The 14,732-nt window shown below is 37.8% G+C and overlaps 1 protein-coding gene across 5 annotated transcripts in view; it reads right to left on the bottom strand.

The window, feature by feature from the left end:
- Positions 1–14,732, bottom strand: part of ARID2 (AT-rich interaction domain 2) — a 107,896-nt gene that overhangs the window by 90,414 nt on the left and 2,750 nt on the right. For all 5 annotated transcript variants that reach the window (XM_085219924.1, XM_085219908.1, XM_085219916.1 and 2 more), the window contains one exon: positions 14,259–14,356. In XM_085219924.1, coding sequence (XP_085076050.1) covers positions 14,259–14,356 — 98 coding nt within the window. The remainder of the gene's footprint in view (positions 1–14,258; positions 14,357–14,732) is intronic.

Raw genomic sequence — 14,732 nt, 5'->3', positions numbered from 1 at the left:
AACAACCTACAAGATCATCTAGTCCAACCGTCTTCTCACTACCACTGCTACCACAAACACTAACCCATATCTCGCAGCTCCTCATCCAGACGCCTCTTAAACACTGCCAGGGACAGCGACTCCATCACCTGCCTGGGCAGCCATTCCAGTATCTGACCACTCTCTGAGAGAAAAAGTTTTTCCTCATGTCTAACCTAAACCTCCTCTGGTACAACTTGCAGCCATTTCCTCGGGTCCTTTTTGTTGCCTGGGAGCAGAGGCCAAACCCCTCCTCATCAGAACCTCCCTTCAGGAAGTTGTAGAGTGCAGTGAGGTCTCCCCTGAGCCTCCTCTTCTCCAGACTAAACAATCCCAGCTCCCTCAGCCGCTCCTCATAAGACTTGTGCTCCAGACCCCTCACCAGTTTCGTTGCCCTTCTCTGGACACGCTCCAGGGCCTCAATGTCTTTCCTGTAGTGAGAGAAAATATGACAACCTCTGCAAATCTAAAGGAAAGCAAACTGAAAAACTCTTTTCAGAAAGTCAACCGTAATGCAATAACTTACAAAACTTGATAAAAATAAACAAAAGAATAAACTAACAACAGAAGTAGGCAATTCAGGACTGCAGTCTGTTGGCATGCCTCTCTGCAGCTAACGTTGCACTCAGTGGAACCCTGATGCAGGTGTCCATAAAAACAGATCTCTATAATTAAAAACAAACAAACAAATAACAACAAAAGAACAATCAAACAACAGCAACAAAAAAAACCACCACAACCCCTCAGCTCCACCAAAAACCTGAAAGCAGAGCTTGTATCACTACTGGGGGGCAATGTCAGCAGCACAGCAGTCACTCAAGGGACAGCAATATTGTCTGCTTGAAAAAGGATGCCACAAGCTGCTCAGTAAGATAACAGCAATAATTTCTGATGTACATTTGCAAGAAACAATGAAGAGCTATGCTCCTTTTCCACCCTCCTCCATGCAGTGAGGTAGAGCAAGCAGATATGTATCCCCCTTCAAACAATTTTCTTCTTTTTTCTCTGGAGACATCAACGTTACTGAAAGCTCGAAAGAAAAGTGGCAATAAGCACAACCGCGAAACACAAATTTCTGTTATCTTTCAGAAAGAAAAAGTATATATTATGAACAATAATTCCAATCATAAACAAAAAACTATGTAGCTGCATGATGGTATCTGTATACTGCAGCAGAAATTACAGTTGCGTGAAAAATACAGTTTGCCCACACCTTTGAGTAGTTCACCTGCTCTCTGCTCACTAACTGCACTGAACTGTTTACATTCCACTACTCAGTGTAGTTTTAAACAGCAGCCATTTTTTATGCTCTAAACTGAGTTCAGTAGTTCTATTCCCAAACTATACATGCCTAAGGCCCAGGGCAAGCATATATGGTCATATATAACATATATGGTCATGAACTATCAAAAAGAAACAGAAATTCGTACTTAATTCTACCCCAAGACTGAAACTTTGTCTCCAAATCTTCATTTTCACATGCGTATAAAAACTCTTCTCAGAATTTGTGAAAGCTTACTCTACTAAATTTTCAGTTGGAAATTGATTCTTAACAAATTCGTAGTATTAGAGGTGGGACAGAAGTAGTCCTAATACAACTATCTCAAACTGAAGCTAACAACCAGTGTTTCATAAGCCACATACATAATAGCATTTCTGCATTTCATATAATTAATGAGCAAATTACTCAGAAATGTTTCTGTCTTCTGAAAGTTACAACATCAGCATTTGAAAAAACCCTCACAGTTCCACAACCGTATTTTTCTAGCTTTTTTAAGCATAGCAATGCCTATAAAGAAGTTTTTTACCACGAAGAAACCACCTCCCTGAAAGCTCTTTAAGGAGGAGATAAAATCCTTTATTTTCATAGAATCATTTTATTATATGTCATTTTATGCCCTTATTATATTTTAATACAAGGATAAAAGTAACAGTAATTACGACGATGACAGAATTTTTACATTAAAATGGGAATGGTAAATTTGGTGTTAACAAAAAATATAAACCAGCAGAACAGAAATTTATAATATTAATGCAGCACTGGCAGTACAAATGAAGATGCAGAAAAACCACTGGAAGGTTTATACCATACATCAGAACCTCACTGCGGAAAGCAGATGGTGCAGCTCGAGTCCAGAGATCACTCAGCACTTCTCTAGGATATCCTTCACTCAGCAGCAACCCAGCTCTGGGCCAGAAGTCACAATATCCAGTGACCAACTTAAACAATGGCCACAAATTGTACCAGAGGTTTAGGTTAGACATAAGGAAAAACTTTTCTTCTCAGACAGTGGTCAGGCACTGGAATGGCTGCCCAGGGAGGTGGTGGAGTCGCCATCCCTGGCAGTGTTTAAGAGGCACCTGGATGAGGAGCTGCGAGATATGGGTTAGTTTGTGGTGGCAATGCTAACGAGGGCGGTTGGACTAGATGATCTTGTAGGTGGTTTCCAACCTTGTGATTTCATGATTCTATGAGGGAGTTGACCATTAAAGACTGTAACTTTTCACTATTTGATTTCATAACCTCCCTTTTTTTTTTCTGAAATGTATCTATCCCATAAACCCAGCCACTCACCACCAGTATGCAGACACTTCTCACCCAGTTCACAAACACACCCAGCTCACTACATTCACATTCCCTTTGCAAATCAACTACCTATGTACAATAGCTCTTCTCCCTCTCTCACTAAAATAGCTCCACACACTTAGTCTTCCCTCTTCTTTGGCTTTCACGTGGTGGGCCCAGGTGGACCTGGTGCTCAGGGTACGTCTCTCAGCGCAGGGTACAAGCCCCAGACTGGCCAGCAACCCAGCAGCACAGATGCATCTCAGTGCCTCTGTGCTGCACATCTGGATTGCTTGGCATGGAGATGTATATTTTCCCAATGGGCACATGCCAAGTCAAGAAATACATTCATTCTTTGAATCTGCAAACCTCAGCAAATGATCTGAGCCAAATAAGCTTTGGCAAAAATAAATAAATAAAAATACTGCACTGAGAGTCACTTCTACCTGATGGCCTTCTACAGTGGAGCTCTGTGCAATCCATCCTATAAGGTTCTATCCTGTAAGGCAATCAGATCAACAATCCTGTATGTTTACGCTGCTGCTGTACACTATTTGGTATGTGAACAATCATTCACAGTGTCTATTTCACTGTAACTTTCCATCATTATTTTCACAACATAAAGAAGGTTCTAATCATAGTTATTCTAATGTTACAAATGCTGTAAAAGTTGGTAATACAACAGGTCACACTACAACAGTGAAATTAAAGTGAGTAAATTCTTTGGTACATTTATGCAAGAAACAATGATTACAAGCATCTCTGCACTACTAAGTTAAAGTTTGGAAATACATTTCCATATTTAACATATAAAATGACTGCTAAGTTGATTTTAAAAGTTTAATGTAGATCTTTTGTAGATCTTTCCACCAGCTGGATCTTCAGTAGGTGTCAACAGCTCTTTGTTTTCCAGACTTACCTAGATCACCAAAACTCCCAAATGCTTAAAATTATTTAATCACGTAAAAAACAAATCCTGATATAAACACCTAATATATATATATATATATATAAAATTTTATTTATACATATAAATATAAAAATATATATAAAAATAAAATTTAAACACACACACACACCTTGCGTGCAACTTTTGCTTCTACACAAAAGCCTCCTGAGGACACGCAAAGAAATGAACACCTTGTTTACACCTACCGCAGTATCTGAGGGCCTTTCCATCTAAAGCCAGCACACTTTGTGTTAATATATAAGGCCCAGATCTTATGAATCTGACCTTTCAAAGTACAGGTGCAGGACTGAGAATGCCATCGCTATCAGCCCAGCTCCAAACAAGAATGAGATTCTTCTATGGCATACGGGCAAAAGTCCACAATCAGAGCTCATCCAGCAGATCAATATAAGCAGCAAGTCACCATAAAACTAGCAGAATATTTTGGCTTTACACTGGACCCATAACTTTATGGACAGTTATCACCTCAAACTGCAACACACAGACATATCCATACAGAAGTATGTAAGTACATTTTGGGAAGCGGGGTGTTTGTGTGTATGGGCATGTAGAGAACACCAAACTATTTTAGAGCCACCTTTCTCTTTGATCTTACTTCAGAAGCACTTTCTTCATCAGCCAGACTAACTCTGTTTAAAATACAATTAATCTGCTCACTAAGAGAATGTAAGCTACTGCAGAAAAGTAGGATTTCTATACTGGTGATGTAGAAGTCGAAACAGAAAACAAATCTTGCATTCTTCTACGACAAAAAACATCTTTCTAGAAAGGAAATTATATTTCAGTAATAATAGCACATTAATTATGAGACGTATTAATGAAACACTACAGAATGTAATGAAGTCATTGTCGTTGAGTATTGTATTTTGATGTTTTAATACTTTCCACTATGTTTCTATATGCACTGATTAACGTACTCAATAAATAGCTTCACATTATACTCAAAGAAGCACGTGGTATACAACAGAATAACAAGTTTAGCTAAGTTTGTTGGAAAATGTATTCTGAAGCACGTGAAGAAAAATGCTTACTAAAGGTATCTCAATCTGTGTGGCAGTTAAGGCTCTGAATATTCTTCAAATCCAATTAAACACGATAATTTACTACAGAGATCAGCTTTTGCACATAATTGTGCTCCAAAACAAAAATTTCCCTAAAATAAAAATTGTGTTTCTACACGCTACAGTTACCAAAATGACCTTGGAAGAACAAGCAAAACACACGGCAATGCTGCAATGCCTGACTGGGTCTGCAGAGTACCTGAAAGCACATTTTTCAGATGTGTGAAATACCTTTTAGATATTGGTCTGGATCCTGTGAATTCCGCATGTCCACAGCTGCAGATTATTTTTTTTTCAGATCCGATGGAATCTATTATCATTTTGTTGTAAAATTCAGTATTTTATGGTTGCTAGGCACATGACTTTTGGCGCTTTGTCCTCTTGCCCTTTTACCTGCATCCACTTTTTCTTTCCTTCAGTTTTCTGTACAATTAGGAATTCATTTGATTACAGTAAATATTCCACATGCAGTCTATGGCTACAGATATCAAGGGGTCAAGGAACAGAAAATGAATTCCACCTTTCAGTCAAAGACTGAGAAGACTATGATTAGAAGAGAAGGAGAAAAAAAGACGTGGTGAGCTACAATGCCAGTATCACAGGTTATTCCCCCTCAACCCACAGGCAAAAGAATTTCTGAATTGGCCCATGTGGGTAACACCATGGAAGCCAAGATAGTGGGGAAAGGATATCCAGAAAGCACACCCAAAAACTCCTCAGAAATAACAGCTATTGAGAATAATCAATTACCATATTGAGCAATGAGTCAGAATTATGTAAATGTATAGTAAGAAAAAAAATACCTCAGCGATACAACAGATTAATACTGCCATGGAATTTACAGAGGGCATAAGGCTCTACTATAAAGAATATACCTGGAGACAAAGATAAGGTTGCATATTCATACTTAAATGAGGTCAATCCTGATCTTTTCAGGTATTTACTGTGCAACTGTAGCATTATATGAACATAAACTTCATTTCAAATGTAAATTTTCCCAGGTTTTCATAGATGGTATCAGGAGGCAAAAAGCATTCAAGAAACAGCTTTGCAATCTCCAGTGTTTCAAAGCTCTGCTACCTTCCCCAAAATCACAGAGGACATATGTAAACTCTGTAGCATGGAACTGTTTACCTGACAGGGTTCTACAGCATTTAACCAGTCACCAGAACCCAGATACTCCTGAGTAAAGTAACTGAGTAAGGGAAGTAACATTCTTATGTTTATTTTCATAGGTTTTAATTCAAATTTTAAAATAGTAATAACAATAAATCACACAGTTCTACTACATCTATTTACATAATAATCTTTGTTAACATACTAAGAACATGCTAAATTTATCCCAACTTAACCTACTGTTATTTAACCTAAGTCCTCGGGTTGCAGCCCAGAAGAATAGTTACCAAAATGCATTATGTCCTGATAATACACAACCTTGTAACACTACTACAGAATACTTCCCAAAAGAGCAGAACTACTCAAAGGCAGTCAGGTGGCTTAGTGATTTACAGAGCTGAGAATCTCTCCGTGTGAATTATCATGGAAGCACCACAACCTTTCGACTGGGAGGCAGAGGCCAACCAACAAACATCGCAGTAGGTAACAACAGAGAAATAACTGTAGCCATAAGTTTCACCCACCAAAACTTCAGCAAACACACATACAAAAACTGTTGCAAACATTGTGATCTAAAAGGTCTCTGCATCACAATAACTGCATTACCGCACAGGACTTCTATGCAGAAGATGAAGCTATGAATTGACAACTAACCCTGTAAATTATTCTACAAGACTACTAATCTGAGCAGTTGCTCCTCCCACACCAATAAAAAAGGAAAATAATATGAACACAGTTCACTGTTGCAGAGAAACGTGCTCTACTGCATCATTCAGCAGAACCCCACTCTGCTATAACAATATGCAATCCCTCTTCATAGCATAGCTGGCTTGCTACCATTTATCTAGAGTTAAAATAAATGCATGCACATTCATTTTAAAGATATGAAAACTAGAAGTAGAGAATTCGGTGTCACTAGCATGTTGCTGAAAACCTAATTCAGGTCTGCTCAGACTTGAACTCATTGCTCCAAGGAGACTGCATTTTAGATCTGATACCCAGCTCACTAATCTAGTACCTCAGGCAAAGCCTAAGCTCGCTATTCTGGGTACCATCTTGCTGTTTTATTATCCTTCCTTAAGATAAGCTTCTTTCTTTCAACTGTTCCAATATTTCTCTGCTTAGGTATCCCAAGTTTATCTATTCCCTAAGGAATAAAGATTGTTCTTTCTCTCATCTATGCTATATTTTCTGCTTTTCAATACTGCAGAGGGCAAACAAGCTTACGGATAGTTTTATTTTCCTCATATATTCCTAATTTATATTCATTTTCATATATTTAAGATATGACATAGAAGCATGAAGAGACACAATCCCTGCATTAAAGAGCTTACAGTCTCACACTTCTCTGTGAGACAGGTAAACAAACATCACTATACTAGCTTTATAAACATGAATAAAAAGATGGCAAATGATTTAACTAAGGCCACTGAATAAATACGTATCAGATTGATAACCAGAAACAAGATTTTGTTTTGGGGTCTCTGGCTTATATTTAACTCCTTGTATGAACTGTGTGTCTAGTAACAATGCTGACTGCTACTGCAGTTATTTCAAGCAGTCCCACAGAAGCTGAAAGACACCACTTTGGGACTCTGAACAAGCATTTTAAAACAAACCACGACATGGACAGTTGAAATAAGGCTCAGAAAGAAAAAAAGTTGGCTATCCTAACTGGAATCTTGTGTTATTAAACAAACAAGAAGTTATACTATATTTGGATTTCCTTCCCATTCCATATGCACTTTTCAAAGGAACGGTCTGAACTTCTACGCACTTCTAGTACCTCACACCTGTAAACCAGAATAAATCGCATCTCTAAACCACTACTGAGGAAAGGAGAGAAGGGGCTAGGATAGGAAAGAGTATGAAAGCCTTATCTATTGAGGTTTCACTGCAAATAAAAAAGGTAACTAAAGCCTATTAGCTATACAAAAAAGTCTGAAGCTCTTCTTCTTAGCCCAGGCTTATTTCACTCTAGCAGGAGAGAAGCAATACCCTTCCATCCTTGTGCATTCTCACTCTTGCTGTAATTTATTTACCATTTATTCAAACCTAAGATGTTACCATAGCTATTAATAATTCAATAACATAAATTAATTTTTATATTGTTTCAGCTGATGATTGGAAAATGATATTAACATATAAACTTTGCACCAGCTATTAGAAGATTCAGGTAGGCCCTGAAGTCACCAAGAGTTACTACAGTGCTCCCAGAAACTTGCTTTTTGTAGATTATTAGTTCTGACATCTGGCTAGATAAGCTTTCAAGTTAAGCAATCAGAATTCTGCTTTACGACTGGAGAACAACACTCCTCCCCTCTCCCAATAAACCAGAATATTTCACTTCAGGAGCATTTAGGTAATCATTTCTACTAAAAAGCTTGTAAGAAAATAATCAGAAAGAAAAAGTATGTTAACATTCACCTCACTAATTTTTCACTACATTTTTCAGCAGTGGAGTTTACCCTCTGCAGGAAAAGCACAGGAACTTTGATAGAGGTCAAACTCATCTGCATAGTGCCTAGTAACACAACACAACTCTAAGGAAGATAAATTTTAAGGTAACTACTCCTTTCACCTGCTGCTTGCAGGTTATGTTTTTATACAGGCTCTACTATCTTCCAAGCAGATGCACAGCAACTCTGACTAGACAATAACTATCCAAATAAATTAACTCCTACAGAGAGACATTCTGATATTTTAATAACCAACATATTTAATTTGTCTGAATAAAACTTCAGGGTACAAACACTACCTACCCTTGACTGTAAATGTCAACTGTATTATTACAGTACAACTAAACCAAAATTTCTCTCCAACTATGTAAAATACTGGCTTAAGACTGAAAAGCAAGGCCTCAGATGTCTCACTGAAACATGTCTTGCAATTCTTACCTTGAGAGGGAAAAATAATTCCAGACAGAAATCACAAAAATGTCACCCATGTATTCATTCCCTGCCCTGCCAATGACTACAGGATTTGTGACAAAATTAAGCACAGTAGGTTTTTCAGGTGATGACTGTAGTGTTACAATACATGTTTCTAGCTTTTAAGATGAAAGCCTTCATTATAATGTTATTCAAGAATGGATAGAACCTGCAAGGTCATCTGGAACCATCTGGAATTTTTCTGCCAGTCCTGGCTCACCCCCTATCACACAGTACCTATCACCCTGACCAGCTTAGGTTTGGATAGCCCGTGGGGGGGGTTGCCTCCCAGCTAAGCTTGTCATACTCATCCAACTTCTGAACAGCATGTGTTATGGTTTTTGTGCTTCTGTCTGCACTGAATTTTCTCCTTCAGTTTCATCTCAGCTTACATATTAACATAACTTCCTATCTTATTAAAAATTATCTCCCTTTTAAGTATGTAGGCCCTTCAAAATGCTTCTAAGATACCACGTCCCCGTTTCACCCAAAATATTCATTTAGCAACATAAGATGTATTTATTTCTCAATTATTTTAAAATCAATTAGTCCTTTCTGCCTTCTGTATATTTTCCTGTTCTTCTCTAAGTTTCTGTCAAGTTGCCACACCTGTTGCAAAGGTACTTAAAATACAGTTGCACAATCTCATACAAAAATCACTCCCTCCCATTTCCAGTGCCTCTGTGGATGTTGTCTAAACTCAATCCATGCTGTTTCAAAGTCAGTATACCATACTGTACACTGAGGCCTGTTCTCCCTGTCAGAAGCATGCACAAATCCTTTTCATATGAAAGGGAGCTGGGTGCACACAACTGACAGGATTATCAGGCCCATGGTATTGCTCCTATCCCTTTCTCAGCAATACTGCTTTCCAGGTTATTCCCTCACAGTGAATACCTGTTTTGGATTACTGTCCCTCACATGTTATAGCGCGGTTTCCAAAATAATCTCATTTATATTTTCCAACAACATGTCTAATTTCTTTAAATAACTTTTTTTTCTGCTCTGACTTGTGTTTAACCCTTCCCTTATCATCTGCTAATGTCACTAGTGCACTAGTCACTTTCTCATTAAGTTCATTAACACAGACACTAAATATGCCTAAAATGGCCAATCTTGTATTGCTGTACGCATATGCAAGCACTCTTATCACCTAAAGCTGCTGTGACTCACCAAATACATCCTTCATACTTTGTTTGATTTTTGTTTATGGTTCTTCAACCAATTTTTCACTCAGATGTCTATAGATACAGATAAATAATTTGTTAATAAGCAATTCAGAGATGCATTTGTGTTTCAGTTAAATATGCAAAATAATACTACAGCAACAACTTTCCCTTCATCCTCTGAGGCCTTCAACTTGCAATCAGATCTGGCAAGTGAGCCAGTCCTGTACTTACCCATCATCACTGATCTATGTGCAGATGCTGCTGCAGTATCAGAGCAAGAAAAATAACAAAAAAAGTACTTCTTCAAAGTAATTTTGCTTAGAAAATTCTAGGCTTTTATTGTTGTTTCTCTAATATTTCTGCCATTATTTTATTAAAACCAGGAACTAGAATCCCATAAGTTTATCTAGTTCTTCAGTTTCCCCCCCCCCCATTCTCTTTTTCTTATTTATTTATTTATTAAGTAGAAAATCAGTACTCTCATTAAATATCTTCCTAACTTTCAAGTGTCCCTCTGTTGTCAATAACTATTTCATATGGTCCTGGTTTTTAACTGCTCACACTTTTTTATCCTACCATACATGCATTTTCAAGAAGTTCACTATAATGGCTTGCCTTCATACTAACTTTACGCCCCTTTCCATTTACAAACTGACCTATTTTCTCTCTACTTGATTATCCCTTACTTTCCCAATATTTACAACAGGCAACTCTTATTACTCACCTTTTTACCAGCATTAACTAAGTTCTGCTGCCTTCACCATAAACTTTGCAGAACCGAGACTCAAACTTATCTTACCTGACACTTTGTCCTTTCACATAATATCTCTTAATGCAGACAAATACTTTTTAAAAGCAAAAACTCACTTTGAACTCTGTACTTCACTTGCACAAGGCCTCTCACTCTCAAAGGCCTTATGTAGACCCACAACAGAAATAAATGTATCACTTACTCTCACATGAAAACCAGCAGAACCTTATACTAACATACAAGGTCACAACGGTTCAATTCTTTGTAGGAATGTCATCTAATCAATTACTAACATAAAAAACAGCCTATATTTCATGTTAACTTTGTTTTCACCTACTGCATGTTTACCAACTAACAAAAATGTAAATGCATGCCCACACTACCAATACTTGCATTTATTACTCCATATTAAAATATTTTCATTTACAGTATAAAATAATCTTTAGATGTGCATTTAGAAAATGCTTTCCTAGTTCACCCCACTTGAGATGAAGCATCTAATTTGCAATACATCCAAGGGTCTTACACTCTGTGACGCTTACAGAGACTTACAGAACTACATTAGCAAGTTATCAATGGTTATCAGCAGTGTGGCTTTGCTCACTAAGAACCACAGTGCATAAATTATTTCACCTGTCAGACAGCTCAAAGCAATGCAGGCACAAAGTTTGAATGCTTCAGACTTTCACTATCACAAATAACTTTTTCTAGTGCGAGAAAAGAGAGGGCAGTGCAAGGGAAAAGAAGGGGTTGATGGGATGGCCTATCATATTTTCAATTATCATTTATCAGAATTGTGTCAGAAGTTTAAACAGCTCACATTGTGAATGAAGTCTAACATACATTCCCAAAGCACAATTCCACAAGAGTCAAAAAGAAGTAGCTGTAAGAAAAAAGACACACCTGACAACAGCTTACAGGAAGGTTATCTGATGACTGTTCTGCAAAACACTCAGTATGAAGCCAACAGGACTACTAATGCCACACAAAATAATTCAACTTTCTAAATTATTTACACAGCAATTTAGAGTCGAAATGACTGCATTATTAGAGATAACAGTAAACCGAGCAAGGGGTCCGTGCAGCTTGAGATTTTATCTCAGCCAACGCGGTATGCCAGACGTTTCATAGAAAGAAGCAACTTTCATCACAAACCATCACAGATCCAAATCCACAAACGTATTCCTGTAGGTGCACACCACCGAATGCCTCTGAATCCAGCAGGATCCCACCTGCCATGCAGATCACTGCATCGCTTCATAGGACACAACGTACAATCGGATAAAAGTGTACACTGAAGTTAACGGGCCTCAATTTGTTTGAATTTGTTTGCAAAGTCATTACAATAGTGAGATCAGGACTACACTCATATTTCAGACTCAAGAGGAGCATTTTCATTTTTTATTTTTTAAACCCAAGGTTAATTTCTCAGGGGTTCATAAAAACACAGCCCTGTGAGAAACCTCGGGTTATGGTCTTTGACACAGATACACAAAACTCTTTCTACAAATTTAGCATTACGGCACTTTTATTTCCCTATGACCAAATCCCCCTAAAACCTTCAGTGTTTAAGCTAAACAAGTATTAACCCAACACAGATACACGTGTACATACAGCCTGTATACTGCACATATAGGGTGGTGAACTCAGCTGGAAAACACATCAAACTCAGATTATGCCAGAGCAACAGTGAGTAGAGCAGTAATTCGAAAAGCAAAACAAAAACAAACCACCCCCCAAACAACCACCTTGACAGCTTATTTCAGAATGGCCTATGCAAATGACAGAGATTGTGATGAACCAGACCTTCTGAAAGACTCTTCTCATCAACTTATTCAAAACTGCAATTAAATTAAAAGAAATAAAAAACAAAAAAAAAAAAATACAATTTATACTATCTGTATATCATCAATCATACGCATTTTCAGCAACTGTATATAAAATAATGCCAATAACAAAATGTTAACAATAAAAATAGTATTTTTGGATGATGGATTCTAAATTATAAAGTAGCATCTTGTTAAAAATTAATGGTCATTAGAATGCTAAATTAACATTAATTATGTTAACTCTCACAGCATATAAATGCTTCCAAAATACATATGAAAGCACAAATGACATACAACCATGACATTACAGTGCAAAAAGTTAGGCTTTCGAGCTTCTATCATATGAAATTAAAAGCAATATGTTTTTTTAAAAAAAAAAAAAAACAACCCAAACTATCATTTTGCAAACCATATGCAAAATATTGTCAGGTAATAGATTACTACATGGTCCAACAGAAGAATTCAAAAAGCAGTAACTATTTTCAATGATTCAATAACTCTTTAGCAACACTACCATAATATTATCTGTTAGAGAAAGAAAATAAACAAGACAGCCTAAAGTGAGCTTCCCACTTCATTCCCAGGCCTAGCAGCAATCCTAAACTTTGCTAAAGCTATTAACCATAGCCATTTATTTCCTCAGTCTGGATCTTAAAGCAATCATATGTCAACACCAACAAAAAAGAAAAATTCAGTAACTACAGCTATCTGACTAAGGTTTTCCAGGCATCACTGTAACTCAATAACTGCTCTACTGTGCCCTGAACTCTACAGCTTCAAGCTGGAAGTCAATCTAGGACAACCAATAGAAAGTGCACCTGTACAATTACTGCATTTCCTAATTCAGAAGGCCAAACTGGAGACAGATAAAGCTTGTGTGTACTCAGATCACCAAAACAGAAATCCAAAAGCCTACACATCTTTCCTACATATTGCTCATCTATCTTATCTTTAACTGCAATTAAATATACCATCTATACAGTTCAAAAACATAAAACTACATTCCTTAACCAGTGTGCATAAAACTTGATTCTAAATTAAATATGTTTCTACAAAGCACCTAGAGAAACTATACATGCAATAGTTTCAAAATCCTTCACATAAAAAATAACCACCAAGTTAATCAAAATTAATTCTTAAAAAAAAAAAAAACATCCAGTAACTGAACAGCACCACACACAGTAATTTAAAATATTCAACATTAACTCCACGCCACATTAAAAAATAATCTGCCTCATAAAAAATCATCTGTATGATTTCAAGGAAGGTAACCTTATTTTTAAAAACTGCAGCAATCTATTATTTTTCCAGTAAGAGAAAAGAAAATATTAATATTTATCTTTTGTACTCTAAAATAAAGCCTAATGAACGCTGCTAGTAATTGATAACAATATAATTTATCCCAAGCAATCTGTTTTCCTGCTGATGTATTTTCACTCACTGCCTGGCCCCACTGAGCTGTAAACAACTTTACATACAGGAACACATTTCAGCGCTTCAAAAATTAAACTAAGTTTCTGTAACTGCAATAACAGGATCCCTCAGTAACTGTCCTTTAGTACCACCGTTCTGAAATGATCAGCAGAAATGTCTCCCACATATCCCGTTTATATACTGAGGATCTCTTCAAAGTTTAAGGCTTGCAGATGTAAAATGCAAATAAAATAGCTGCAAAACATAATTACCTTTAACCGACCACTGCACCAGACAAACAAGGAATTGGACGTATTTTCAGGTCTACGTTACAGCATTTTTAAAGAGCGGGGGTATTTTTGTTATTGCACGCAACAAAAACCAAACACAACCCCACACTCACGAATACCACAGCAACAGCTTGGTAGCACTCACCGCAAGTAATACTGTTTTAAAGCGAAGGCAGCGTTAGAACAACTTCTGGGAAAGTTGAACTCCTCCACGATCTCACCCCACTGGTTCTTCTCGGAGACCTGTCAGAACAACACAGGCCCGATGCACACCGTGCCCCCAGCACCGCTCCACAGAGCCCACCGAAACAGGGGGCTGCCACGGAGCGAACGGATAAATATACTGAAATAAATAAACAGGAACGCGTGTGGGGTCGGGGCCGCATTTCCTGCTGACAGCCCTTCCTAGCGTCTCCCCCCGGGAATCCCCCCGCTTCTCCCCGGCATTCCCCCCCCCACTCCTCCTTCCCCTCGCAGCCCCGATTTTTATTTTTCACGTCGCGGGGTCGAGCAGGAGGGTTCGGCCGTTCTGGGGTTTGTTTGTTGTTGTTTCTCCTGCCTGGACAATAACCAATCGCCGGTCCCTCTGTCGCCCCCTTTTAAATCCTGCCGCGGTCCG

Source organism: Meleagris gallopavo, chromosome 1, assembly GCF_905368555.1.
Source record: "Meleagris gallopavo chromosome 1, MGAL_WU_HG_1.1, whole genome shotgun sequence".
Taxonomy (NCBI): Eukaryota; Metazoa; Chordata; class Aves; order Galliformes; family Phasianidae; genus Meleagris; species Meleagris gallopavo.
This window is presented reverse-complemented; position numbering and strand designations above follow the sequence as displayed.